At 36.0% G+C, this 14,327-nt stretch overlaps 1 protein-coding gene across 31 annotated transcripts in view; it reads left to right on the top strand.

Annotated features, from left to right (window-relative positions):
• HDAC9 (histone deacetylase 9) overlaps positions 1-14,327 on the top strand; it is a 939,894-nt gene that overhangs the window by 538,799 nt on the left and 386,768 nt on the right. For 29 of the 31 annotated variants that reach the window (XM_019825556.2, XM_045053244.1, XM_045053233.1 and 26 more), the window contains 3 exons: positions 2,075-2,197; positions 5,432-5,642; positions 6,061-6,278. In XM_019825556.2, coding sequence (XP_019681115.1) covers positions 2,075-2,197; positions 5,432-5,642; positions 6,061-6,278 — 552 coding nt within the window. The remainder of the gene's footprint in view (positions 1-2,074; positions 2,198-5,431; positions 5,643-6,060; positions 6,279-14,327) is intronic. The other 2 variants (XM_045053248.1, XM_045053242.1) reach the window with 1 other exon arrangement.

Raw genomic sequence — 14,327 nt, forward strand, 5'->3', positions numbered from 1 at the left:
TTGAAAAGCAGTACACTGTCATAAGAAATGGAGACACTCGATTTTGACATGAAACTTCAAGAGTTTAATCCCATAGTGAGAATTTTCTCAGTTGTCTTCACTTTAGTCAAAGCCCATGTGAGCAGCTGGTCCGCTGCTGCCATTATTACATCCAAGAAGAAGTATTTTTTCTTACTTTAGCATAGGTTTGCTTCCTGGGATGAGGTGGAAAGATATCACAGAAGTTCATTCTGGGAAACAAAGATGAACTCATTAGTGTAGCCTGTGGTATCTTTGGTGCCATTCCCACAGTGCATGTCAACTCTCAGTTGTGAGATAAACAGATACAATCTGGAATGCATATTGTACATGATTTAAGGTGCTTGCTTTTCCACATTTATTTATCTTCTATGAAAACATAAGTGAATGAAATATCATTTTATTATAAATTACTGCTTGCAACTAATAAGCCAGTTAAAATATTTTTTGCTTCCTCACGCATTCGTTTTGTTCTTATTCAAGCATATATTCCAAACTAAAAATTAATATTAAAAGCATATTAATGTAAGCAAAATAAAAGCTTGCCTTTTTAATTAGAGCAAATATGCAACTGCTACTTAGAGCTCCTAATGCAAAATTGCAATCTCACACATTGTAATGATCAGATCTTTTCCTGCAGTCTTCATGCTGTGGCATTTTAGACAACTTTAGTTCTGTAAAGGGTTGCATATAAAAGCAATGTATTGTTAAAACTTTCAATATACCTCTTGATTTTCATGCACAAATATCTGCCTTGTCCTTGTGAGAAAAAAATAAAATCTGAGTTAGCTTGGAATTCCCGGTTGCAATGAAAAAAACTCTACATTTAACCTTCTGCTCTTATTATGTTAAGGCTACGACTCATCTCCAAACAAACCTATGACTGAGGTGATGTTTTGGAATAACATCCTGTGTTTTGGTGGCGCATCACTCTTCAGTGACATTCTGAGGTTGCATTGTATTAGCACATGATATTTTCCCCAGTTAATTGATATCCCAGGTTTGTCCAGGGGAAAATCTACAGCTCCCCCAAACATGCTTGACAAGTTATTATATTTACTTTAGTCAAAGCCCGTGTGTGCAATATCCCTCTTGGAGGTGGTCTATTATTGGAGTCCCATATGCTTTTTGTTTGGGAAGAAAGCAGTCACTGTGTCATACTGTTACATGGAGTATTCTTTTTCAGGGATGTTGTTCCCTTGGGGACCATATCAGGCCAGAGTTCCTTAGTCTAATAAGACCTTTGTAACTCTTATTGTATAAGAGTTCTGGGAGGGAAGCAAGAGTTAAACAGAAAATGTAATTCAAGCAACCATATTGGGCCACATGTGGGAAAACATGACTCTTAGTATTGGATTAAAAAAAGGTATTTGTTGTAAAAAGGACTGTGATGCGAAAACATTCAAGGTATTTTCAGTGTAAATGAAGCCTTTTGTGGCACAGGGAACTCGTAATATTTTAACATTTACCTTAGCTACTGAATATGAATAATCTAAACATACACGACACAGAATTGTCTATTCATAAATTTTATACTTAAGAAAGATATTATTAATTATAGAAGTCCTGTATGGTGATATCTAATCTAAGATTTTCTTGTGTGAGTTTTCCCATCAGTAAAATGATGTTTAATCCATATAAAGATAATGATTATAGCAACATTATATACATATCATTACTCAGTAATACAAAAAATACACTCATAAGAATTACTCAATTTAATTGTTATACTTCACCAATTGAGGACAGACATGCTGATTATGGTCCATAAAGGTAGAATTCTGAAAGTGAATTTTGCACAATGAACACAGAAGCTCTTCAGATTTTGTGGTGATTTCTAATGAAGAGAATTTTAATTTGCACAAAGAACTTGTGATACAGAAATCAAAATAAACATTTAATATACTTGACTATTTTGATTAATCATGATAATATAAAATATATTTTCCAAAATGTGAACATTCTACAGTAAAATTTATGACATAATAATGTTTTGAGACTCCTTTTTCTTTTTCTTTTTCTTTTTCTTTTCTTTTTTTTTTGTTGTTGTTAACAGCATATGGTTTCACAGCAACGCATTCTAATTCACGAAGATTCCATGAACCTGCTAAGTCTTTATACCTCTCCCTCTTTGCCCAACATTACCTTGGGACTTCCAGCAGTGCCAGCCCAGCTCAATGTAAGTCATTACACAGCAGCCCAAGTGATATTTTCATAGGGGAGCTCTCTTTCATTTCTTGTATATTTACACTTCAGGGAAACTTGGTAGAGTTCATTTCTCAGAGAATTCATCCACTTCACTCTGAGTTGTGCAGAGACATTCAGTTTCATTTCAAATTAAAGAATTATACTGGTTCACATAATAATATTTATAAAAATAATAACTAACATTTGTATAATGCTTTATAGCTTTTAAAAAAGAAAGTACTCTCCAGACATATTGTTTTAGTAGCTCCACACAGCCATTCCATGAAACAGAGATTACAGGCCACAGTTTTACAGAAGAAGAAGCTGAGATTTGGAATATTTAAAATCCCAAGATCACAGAGCCATTAAGTAACATACGTAGGACTCAACCCAGGCCTGTGTTGAGAGCTGTAGCTTCTAAGGCAGGCAGCATAGGTTTATAGAATTTATTTTGTGAATGACTTTATTTTCAGAATTTAAGTTACTGACTCTGTCATACTAAGGGACATATCTGGAAAACCTCTCTGTGAGCAATATTAAATTCTTCCCAGGAGATTCAGGGTGAATCAGTTACTTTAAGTGTCCTGACATCTGAAATAGAATCTTTGGGAGGTACTGTCCTACTAGCAGAAGATAGCAATAATTATTTTATACGTATTCCCCAAAATAATATAAAAGATGTGTAAGCTTTACCTGGAAAAATTCATCTGTGATTTGTTGTGTAAATAATACTTAGGCAGAGGTCATGGGATGCATTAGGTTTAAAGATAAATTTTTTCCAACCCTTGGCACCAGTTTTTTTCAAACTTTAGCAGCACATCTTCCATGGAGTTCCAGCTTGTCAAATTCACATCTTTTACAATAAGCCCACGCCAGGAAATTTTAAAGAGTTGACCATTTTGTGATTAGTTTATCTTCAGAATATAAGACCTGTATACGGTATGCTATTTTATGCACAAGCACACCTACCTAACATTTTTAAATGACAAATTTTATAGTTGGGTTCAATACATGTTATAAAATCAAAGAGATACCTGATTATATTTGGCATTTTTACCAAATGTTATCGTTTCTCTTACATGATATAGTAATCTTCTACCAGTGAGGAAAAAGCAAAATTTTGTTGTTTTCTATCTGAGGATTGAAGAAGAAAAGCTTAAAAATACTGATTTCAGCTATGCCTTTGAATTTCCACATGAAGCGTTAGTAAACAATTGGTTCTAGTGAAAAGAAAAAAAGGAATTAAGGATGAAACTAAATATAAATGTTCATGTATGGTATTTTCACATCTCCACTTATTAAAAATTATTTTTCTTCCATTCCTGTTTTTCCTATTCTTCAGATGATAAGCAAATACTAACATAAAAGCTTCTTATGACACATGAATAGGCATTTCTTTCCACTCTTTTTTGCGTGTTCTAAGTCATTCCTACCAGCTAACACAAACATACACCACTTTTAATGTGGTCAGAGAGAATTTTTTCCCAAAGGACCAAGTACTAACGCCAGACCATTTAATGTTTCAATGGTAATACAATTTGGTACCGTTGGATGAATAAACCAATGTGGTTTGGATTGAAGTTTCGTTTTTCTTTGCTTCCATTTTGGTGTGGATGAGGCCATCACAATTAATTTTTCAAGTTTAGCATTGCTTTGGCAAAGGGATCTCTTAATATTCCATTTCCCCACTGAATAGTGGGAAATTTTAAGGAAAAGAGGCCAGGAGAAGGAATCACTTCTAGATTAAACATTGTGTTGACTTGCCATGTGACTAAGACAAACCATTTACCTCTTTGTCCTTCAATTTCGCCATCACTGAAAATTGCTTTGCTTCCCTGGTGCACAGCAATTTTGAAAGATGAAACATGAGTTTTGAAAAGAAACATGCCACATAATTTTGAGGTATTAGACTTCTGCTTTTGTAATGCCAAAATGACCTCCATTCATTAAATTCTTTGAATAGGATAATGCATTATTACTATTGATGATATAATTATTATTACCTTATTACTGTGTTATCATACATTTCAAGTTCTTAATAGCATTTTTATTTGATCTAATTTCACTTGTAGTTTATTTTATTAAACAAAAGTATCTGCAGTGTCATTTTCAATATTTAGAGATTTGGGGATCTGTTACAAATTAATATAAAATACATGTTTAAATCAAATTCCTGCATTTTTATACAACTGCTCATTGAGTTGGCTGAAGACTTTTATTTTAAAAATTAAATATTGGAAACCTACTGCTCTGTGAACTTATTAGAGGTCATTAGAGGAATTGTTCCTTCTGCATGAAACTCCAAAATTATAGACAGTCTTATCCCAGCTTCTTTTTTGTTAATCCTTATTTACTTATTATGAGAGAGGAGGTGGGGGGAAGGGCAGAGAGAGGGAGACAGAGAATCCCAAGCAGGCTCCACTCTGTCAGCACAGAGGCTGATGCGGTGCTGAAACTCACAAACTGTGAGATCATGACCGGAGCCAAAGTCAGACACTTAACAGACTGAGCCACCCAGGTTCTCTTTATCTTCACCTTCCTCATTGCTAAGATACAGTCACTAGTTCAGCAATTTGAATCAATTTTATGTTTCCAATATACCTTTTACTTAAACAGTATATTCAAATATTTTAAACATAATCTTCCCAGTTATTAGGCCTGAAATTAGTATTATTATTATTTAATGCTAAAATAATCTTTAAGTTCAGTACAAGGATACTCAATACTAAATTGTCTCCCACGCTTGCACCCTATTTTTATTTCTCCTTTGTTGATGCAGTTAGTTTAGAAAGACATGCTGTTGGGCAAAATAGATGAAGGCGAGTAAGAGGTACACACTTCCAGTTGTAAAATGAAGAAGTCATGGGGATGTAAAGTACAGCATAGGGAATACAGTCAATAAGATTGTAATAACTTCATATGGCAACAGAGGTAACTACACTATCATGGTGAGCAGTTCATAATGAGCACTTCAGCGATGTTGAATCACTATGTTGTACGCCTGAGACTAGTGTAGTGTTGTGTGTGAACTATACTTAAGTTAAAAAAAAGAAAACACTAGGAGAAAAAAAGACATCCTATTATACATTTTCCCTACTCAGCCATCAGTAAGATGGGGTTTATTTTGGGTAGGGGAAGGAAGGATTATAGAATAAGAAACTCATCTAATGGTATACAGACCTAATGGATGAAAAAGGATTAACATCTTTATTATTTCTTGACACAGGCTTCGAATTCACTCAAAGAAAAACAGAAGTGTGAGACTCAGACGCTCAGACAAGGCGTTCCTCTGCCTGGGCAGTATGGGGGCAGCATCCCAGCATCTTCAAGCCATCCCCATGTCGCTTTAGAGGGAAAACCCAACAGCAGCCACCAAGCTCTCCTGCAGCATTTGTTACTGAAAGAACAAATGCGACAGCAAAAGCTTCTTGTGACTGGTAATTAATGACACCATCATCTTAGGGCTTTCTTTTATCTGTGTTCCAATGTAATGCCCCTTTAGCTCAAGACCCTATTAAAGATTTACATTGTCATGCAAGGGTCTCCCTGACACTTGGTATTGTGGGAAAGGCTACTATTTTCATTTATTTCTCTAGATACATGGTGGGGAAAACACCTCACCTTGTTAAGCCTTCATACATACCAGAGTCGATTACTGGTGAGTCACTGGTGAGATGCATACCTATCTAATGTTCTGGCATTTCTGCCTTCACCCCATACAACCTAGGTTTCTTCTGTTGTTTGCCCAGCAGAATCACTAGTTTCACCAAATGTCTCATATATCCATTTTCTGTGGCTTTTTGTTCTTTTATAAAGCAAAATTGTATGTGTGTGTGTGTTACATTTTTTTTTCAGGCGGAGTTCCCTTACATCCTCAGTCTCCATTGGCAACAAAAGAGAGAATTTCACCTGGCATTAGAGGTACCCACAAATTACCCCGTCACAGACCCCTGAATCGAACCCAGTCCGCACCTTTGCCTCAGAGCACATTGGCTCAGCTGGTCATTCAGCAGCAACACCAGCAATTTTTGGAGAAGCAGAAGCAATACCAGCAGCAGATCCACATGAACAAAGTAAGCCCCCAAGCCAAAGTCAAAATGTCATAACCACCAATGGGGGAATTTGGGGTTCTCTTCACTGATCGGGGCACATGAGAGGAGAATGTTGGGATCTATCCATCACAGTCAAAAGGAGATCGCCATCCTAGCCCTCAGGGACAGCATCACAGTATCAGTATTTTCACCATGACTACAGTCACAGGATGCTTATGGCAAAATTGAGATTATGGATTAGTAAGGGCTTTCATGATTGAAGCCCTATCTTAATACATAAGCATACACAGGCACCTGTGTGCAGAGCCCCATTTTCTGGTATTGTAGAAAAGGCTTGAGGCAGAGTTGAATGTGGTGGATCGACAGCTCAAAAAGTTTGCACAGGTGCAGGCAGATATGACAAGGTTAGCCAACAGAGTATGTCTCAGCAACTTGTATGTATCCATGTTGCGTTTATTTTTTAGTATGCCCCACTTCATTCCAAACAATGTTTGAAGCAATTTCTAAGAAATATGTGGTAATTTTCTGGCAGCCTTATTGTGGCCAAAATGGAAAGCTGATGTATGTATCACACCACATCCTTAGGAGCTCTCCTGCTGAGGCAACCACAAAGAAACAGTGATTACAATATGACAATATCAGACAGGCCAGGCCAGTAACATTTTCAGTGAATTCATAAGCAAAACTGGTCTTCCCAGCTTTGCCACTACCGTCTGCTATGAGTTTCCAAAGCAGAGTCTTCTCCTTCCTGGACAGTGTTTTGGTCCTGGATGTCATAATTCTACCCAGTCTCCACTGTTACTGTATCACCTACAAGTATCATGGAGAGAGGTTTTATATTAAGAATGACATTCTGTTTACTGATAGGTAGCTAAAAAGTGGCTTACTGTTTAAAAGTTTTATTGTATCATGATGTAAACAAAGCAAAACCTCCTGGGCAAAGGTCAAATCATCTTTGTAATAGCATGTAGGAGAAAGGGGGTCTTTATCATGTGCTCACTTACCATGTGTTTATTGCAGGTAGGGTAGGGCGAGAGTTTTTCTCTTCTCTTTGGCCTCCAGCTTCATAAGGCAGAGCCATGAAGGAAACACAGGCTGAATACCATACTACTGAACAGAAATTCCTCCAGCCCAGCCCTTTGCTGCTTTCAAAGATGATGTGTATGTGTGTGGGATTGGGGAAATAGGACCAGGGGATAGATGGCGGTGGTAACTACCTTTCCTGCCATCTTTCATTCTACTGCAGACTATATTTCACTATATTGCTTATTACTCTTTATATATCATCAGATTGATGCCTGTTTCGTTGCTACCACATTTCTCTAAATTTATCAAATTATTTTGTATCAAATCAGTCTCACTGGAGGCAGTCAACTTCCTTCTTGTGTAGTGACGGAGTACTTTTGATTTAAGAGTATATGTCTGCTATATTATGGTAGAGTTCAGTTTGTTTGTTTTGTGGTCTCTCAGCACTACTTATAACTACTGGGAATTCCTGAAAGATTGTCCAGTGACCAGTGAGGAAAAATTTATGCAGAAAGAAAGACTGGGAATCCTACATTTTGCCTCATAATATTTTGATCTGGAATTAGGTTCGTTAGATTCCTGTTGATACTTTTAAGATTATTTGGGAATACATTTTTCATGACCTAGAGATGCTGGTGTTTCAGACTCAGTGGTATGCTAATAACAGAATCTTTATATTTTAGTATCACACTTGAGATTTTGACAGGCGGATGCTAACCTCAGTCACATGGAAGAAACTAAGATGAAAAGCAGGCATTTGCATTTGAGCAATGAGAAGAGCAAATCTTATCAGAGACCTTCTCCCATGTGGAGCTGATTCCTTGGAATCTGTTAAGAATTCTTCCCAAAATTAGAAACAAACCTATACTCTCAGGTACATGTTTGTACAGTGGTTTGACTATTAAATCTTGTCTTAATTAGGCAAAATGAAGTCCAGAAAACTTCAAAGTACAAAGCTGATCTTTATATATTAACCCCTCTCAGCTTGGGTGTTTAGATTACTCAAGCAGGTCTCCAGTTGGCTTTTCTCCAAGTATGTATTCCATATGTTTGATCAAATGGCATATGCACATTGGGTATTCTCCAGATTTTGAAAATATTTCACCTGCCCTCAATTGTGTGAGGGAACAGAGAAGAATCTTAAAGAAGAAAATATTGAATCTCTGACCTATTCTGAAGTATTCACAATAGAACCATCAAGAAATGAATTGCTACTGTTCTCCCTTCCCCAGGAGGTGATGAAAACATTTATTTCACATTATGTGAGGGCCATAACTGAGATGCCAAAAACCAATGCGTTTGTGTATAATTATATATTTATGTGTATTCTAACCATTTTGAATACCCATTAATGAGAAATAACCACAGAAAATTTAATTTATGTCATTTTTCTTTCCTGTTAAAATGGATGAATCTATATTGAATCCATTCAAACTGGAGCCAAATAGTTGGCATCATAAAAATGTCCCTGCTCTTGAGGTACTTATGGTAGCAGGAAATACATGCTCACATAAAGACACTGGTATACATATACCCTGTTTGAAAATGTCCTTTTCTTTTGCTCCTTCAACTTTTTTTTAAGATTTAGAGAAGCAAAAATGCAGTGACAACAAAAGAAAAAATAAGTGTATTTGTCTCTAAACCTATAGCATATTAAATATGATTGTCCTTCCTGGCATGAAATTTTTTTTAATGTTTATTTATTTATTTTTGAGAGAGAGAGAGGGATGGCAGAGAGAGAGGGAGAGAGAATCCTAAGCAGGCTGTGCACTGTTAGTGTAGAGCCCAGTGCAGGGCTTGAACCCACCAACCGTGAGATTATGACCTGAGCTGAAACCAAGAGTTGGATGCTTAACCGACTGAGCCACCCAGGTGCCCTGCTGGTATTATTTTTTTTTTAATTTTTTATGTTTTTTAATTTTAATTTTGAGAGAGAGAGAGCGAGAGAGCACGAGAGCAAGTGAGGGAGGGACAGAGGGAGAGGGAAACAGGATTGAAAGTAGGCTCTAGGCTCTGAGCTGTCAGCACAGAACCTGATGTGGGGCTTGAACTCACATACTAGGAGATCATAACCTAAGCCAAAGTCCACACTCAACCGACTGAGCCACCCAGGTGACCCTCCCCCTAGTATGAAATTTTTAATGATGTAATTGAATTGCTAATCATCATTAGAAGTCAAAGCAAATCTATATTTTTCAGAGTTTATATAATAATTGACTTATTAAATTTGGAAAGCTTTGTTGTATCTTACTATTATTTGAATCAACCATTTATGAAAGCCGTCATTCCTGCTTACTATAACTATACAATGTAAATATTATTAATCATACTAAATAACTTACCTACCCATTGCTTGATACTTAAATGACATTTACATGGGAAATTTGTGTGTCATAAGGATTAGATTATTTGTCTCATACAGTTATGGTGTAAGTACTTAATTGCTTAGCAGAAATATCCCTGGAATGGGTATATACAGTATTTGTATTGTTATATTTACAAAATGGGGCAAGGTAGAAATGTAAGTGGAAAACCTGTCAGAATGAATTGTCTTTATACTCATCAGGTTGAATATTTTATTTTCACTGAAGGTATTTTGAGAAGTTTAACCATAAAAAAAATCATGGTTTACACTATTTGTTCTTTTGTTTTCTTGAGACATTTAAAGTATTCAGGAATGCATTAAACAATTTCTGTTGCTAAGGTATGGTACATTCATGAAACAATGACTTGTGGGCATTTTTTAAAAACCAAGATTCTTTACGCTAGTATCAAAAGAAGATTGATGTTGGGGCACCTAGGTAGTTCGGTCGGTTAAGCACCCAATTTTGGCTCAGGTCATGATCTTGTGTTTTGTGAATTTGAGCCCCACATCAGGCTCTCTGCTGTCAGCATGGAGCCTTCTTTGGATCCTCTGTACCCCTTTCTGTCCCTCCCCCTGCTTGTGCCCATGTGTGGGTGCTCTCCCTCTCAAAAATGAACGTTTAAAAAAAAGAGGATTGATGCTTTGCCAGGTATCTTTTGTTTATTTACTGAAAGATAAAAATGGTTTCCAAAGCAAAATTTTCCCCATAAATAAAAAAAGGCAAACAAAAAAGTAAGAGGGTATTGGCAATTTTCTTTTGGGATAATTTTAAATTTGAATCTTGCCGCAGATTTTTCTGTTAAAAAAAAGACTATGATTAATGAAAACAAAACACACTGCAGTTTTTTTTATGATTTTTGAAGGAATATACCAATCACTGCCTAATTAATAGAAGGGCAAATCTCTAGTTGTAACACTATCTGAATGATACACAGGAATTTTCCTGAGTGTCTTCAGGCATTTTTGTTGTGAGATAATCTGGTCTTGACCTCTGCCCCCTGCCCAATGGCATTATTCTTTAAATTGTTTCTCTGTTATAGTATGTATAGGATAGCATTGATGCACACTGAATAATTTCTATTTTAATTAGAATTGTTCTAATACCTATGTTTTTCATATTCATTCTATCAAAACCACATGAGCAGAAAATTTAAGAAATTTCTTTCTTCATTCAGTACTTATTTGAATGAAATACCAATTTATTATGCATTTATCCATTTAGCAACTCATTGAATTCTTGCTTTGTGCCAGACACTATTTTAATCACTAAGAAAATGACATTCAGAGTCCTCATGGAGCTTAAAGTATGGGGAGCAAGGGAGTGAATTATTCAGTAAACGGTAATACAATGTGTTATGTACTAGGATACGGAACATGAGGAAGAAAATTGTTTTCATTGAGGAAGTAAAACTTGAGACTTGTTTGGTTACCTCCTTGGGTTCTTCTGTCCTTTTTTACCTCTTTCTTTCTTTCTTTCTTTCTTTCTTTCTTTCTTTCTTTCTTTCTTTCTTTCTTTCTTTCTTTCTTTCTTTTTCTCCCTTTGTAATATACTCTGTGATAAATATCTTATGCATTCCTATGACTGGACATCAGCCAACACTTTTTTTAAAAACCAAGATAAATCATGAGATGATATCTTAAATATGTCAAAGTTCACTGTAGATATAAGTATTTATTATATATTTATTACTATGATACTTAGGCATTTTGACATGAGTGCTATTTTATCATAATAAAAATGTATCTAAGACAAGATTAGTAAAAGGGAGGCCAAGCAGATGTCCTGTGTTGCCCTTATTAAAACAGGTAGAAATTATGTCTGACAAGCAAGGCATGAATATAATTTTGCTCAAATGCAGGAACGGAGCAAATGGGGAGTTTTCATTAATTTTAGAAGAGAATTTGACCGTTTATTTGAGTAATATCTGTTGTATTCTTTTTCCTGATATAATTTTCTAACAGAAATGTTATATATTCTTCATAACCCCTCATGATTCATACCTACTCCTTGTTCCCCATCATGCATCCACAGCAACCCAGGGGACTATAGTCTGTCATACCTGTGCTCACACACAAACATAGTGTGCATATATGTGTGTTATTTTGTTCTTACAAAATATCCCCAAAGGTAGTTCTAAAATAAAACTATTTTGTGCACTGTTGAGCAAAGCATATGTTTTCCCAAGGAAATTTATTTGAAGAACAAATGTAAAGATGTTACATTCCAGAAAGTTTATATTTTTAAGTCTCATGTCCTATTATCAAACAGCAAGGAAACGCTTTGTGTTAGCTTTATTTTAATAAAGGTGATTACATCCATGGCTTCTTGTGGGAAGGTTAAAATTTTAAGTATAATTAGATGAGGATGATGTACCCATCTTTGCTTTTTGATGCACCTATTACTCCTGGTGTATCTTTCATGCACTGTGGCTCTTCCTAGCACCTTCTCCATAGGTACCTTAGAGATAGGGTCTTTCACGTAATACCAGCTCCCTTTTATAAGTAGGACCCACTGTAAGCTGGGACACAATGCTAACCTTCTTATATGTACATTATTTTCTCAGACTTAACAACTCACTCTTTTTAATATCAAGAAAGTTAATTTTAAAGGGCTTAAGTAAGTTGACCCAGGGGACAGGCTAGAAGTTGGCAGAACTAGACTTCTGACATAGGTTGTATGACACAAAAACCTGTCCTGAACCTAAATGTGTACTTACGATTTTAGTGTTGTTTTCTTCACCAAGCAGAAGAAAAGATTTCCTTTAAAAAATTTTTTTATTTACTCTTTTTTACTTCTTTTTTTGATTTTTATTTTTAGCGAGTATGCGAGCAGTGGAGAGGGGCAGACAGAGAGAGAGAGAATCTTAAGCAGGCTCCAAACTCAGCACAGTGCCCAATGTGGGGCTTGATCTCATGACCCTGGGATCATAACCTGAACTGAAATCAAGAGTCAGACACTCAACTGACTGAGCCACCCAGGAATCCCTCTTTTTTTAACAAAAATTTTTGTTTTAAGTAAGCTCCACACCCAACATGGGGCTTGAACTGGTGACTCCGTTATCAAGGGTCCCGTGCTCTACTGACTGAGCCAGTCAGGTTCTCCAAGACAAGTTTTTCCTAATTTTATTTTTGCAAAAAAGTAGAGAACTTACAATTGAAGAGAAGGCAAACAAGCAATCAAACAAAAAAAAAGGGTGATCTTATTTTATGTATTTATTTATTTTTGGTATTGGTTTGGATTTGCTGAAATGAAGAAATTTGTTTTCCTGACCTTACTTCCCAACTTTTCACACATTGTCCTCCCTCCAGTGACTAATTTGGAAGTTGATTTACATGGTGGGACATTCAGATATCCATTGGATATTAAAGCTTCCCAACAGTGCTGTGAGTGCAGTACAGCCCGACCATGTTTCATGCCTTTCTTGCATGCCGTAAAATCGTCATTTCTTTAGATTGGGCAAACATCTTCTCATAAGAGTTCTGAGCTGGCCTGATGCTGAAAGTCTACTGACTTCATCAAGTTCAACTGAAATGCAAATTTGGCATCTCCTCTCTGGGTGGTTGGAAAATGCCTTGTTTTATGTTTTGAAAAATGGATGAGTAGAAACTTGAACTGGGCTTTCATTTAGGAAAGTAGGCATTACCGTTGTCAGGTTTAATTTCTCTCTATCCATTTGACAGTATGTTTCCATGCAGAGCCTTTAATCAACAATTTAGGATTACATTTTGCCCATTAGATGGATAGTATGTCCAAAAACTTTAGCAAGCACTGAAAGGCAGTCTTAATTTTATAACAGTAAAAAGCCTCCTAGATTATTTATCTATCTATAGAGGTTTATAAAAGAAACTTTGACTTTGCCCTTAAATAGATGCTATTTCGACATGATTAGCCCAGTGTAAATAGATTCGTGTAGGTATGTGCTGAGCTTCAAAAAAACCACTTACTGCAATACTGGCTTACATCATCGTAGAGAATTCATATAGAACCATTTCACTACATAATTACAAGTTGATGGTTTATAATATACAGAAAATGGCTTGTTGCTTTATTATTAGATGTGATGAAATCCGGTGTTTGTAAAAGAAACTAAATGACCATTTCAGTGGATTAATGTGTAACTTTCATAAACGTTCCCAGTGCTGCTTTCATAACTTGAAGACCAAGGGAAGGACCTCGACCTTTCCTTTTCACTCTGCACTGTTAATCTAGTCAGAGACGCTTTTACTGAATGAGAAAAACAATAGTTGGACATGACTATGAGGTAAGAAAATAGGGGAAAGAAAAATATCTGGGGAATTAAACCATGTGAGTGGTTTGACTGATGTTGATTCCAGGCTGTTCAAAGAGAGAGGAAAGCTAAATAATTTGGTTGTTTCTCAACCTTGACAAATAGTTTCATTTGACAGGATGAAATAATTAAGTCTTACTAAGGAATTTTTAATATAGCTAAGTGATTTGTGGACATGAAAACCACCAGTATGTAGCAGTCCCTTTGTTATAGATTTTGGCTGCTTATAAAGTCCTGATTTTAGTTTTCTTCCCCTGTATCTTTCTGCCCTTTCTCTAAATACTTACAAAATCTCAGGGATTATAGTGACCCTGAAATGTCATATGATCTAGAGTATTCCCATTCCTTCAGGCAGAATTGCATCCAGGGCTAAGCTCCCATATCCAAAAC

This window comes from Felis catus, chromosome A2 (genome assembly GCF_018350175.1).
Source record: "Felis catus isolate Fca126 chromosome A2, F.catus_Fca126_mat1.0, whole genome shotgun sequence".
NCBI classification, from domain to species: Eukaryota; Metazoa; Chordata; class Mammalia; order Carnivora; family Felidae; genus Felis; species Felis catus.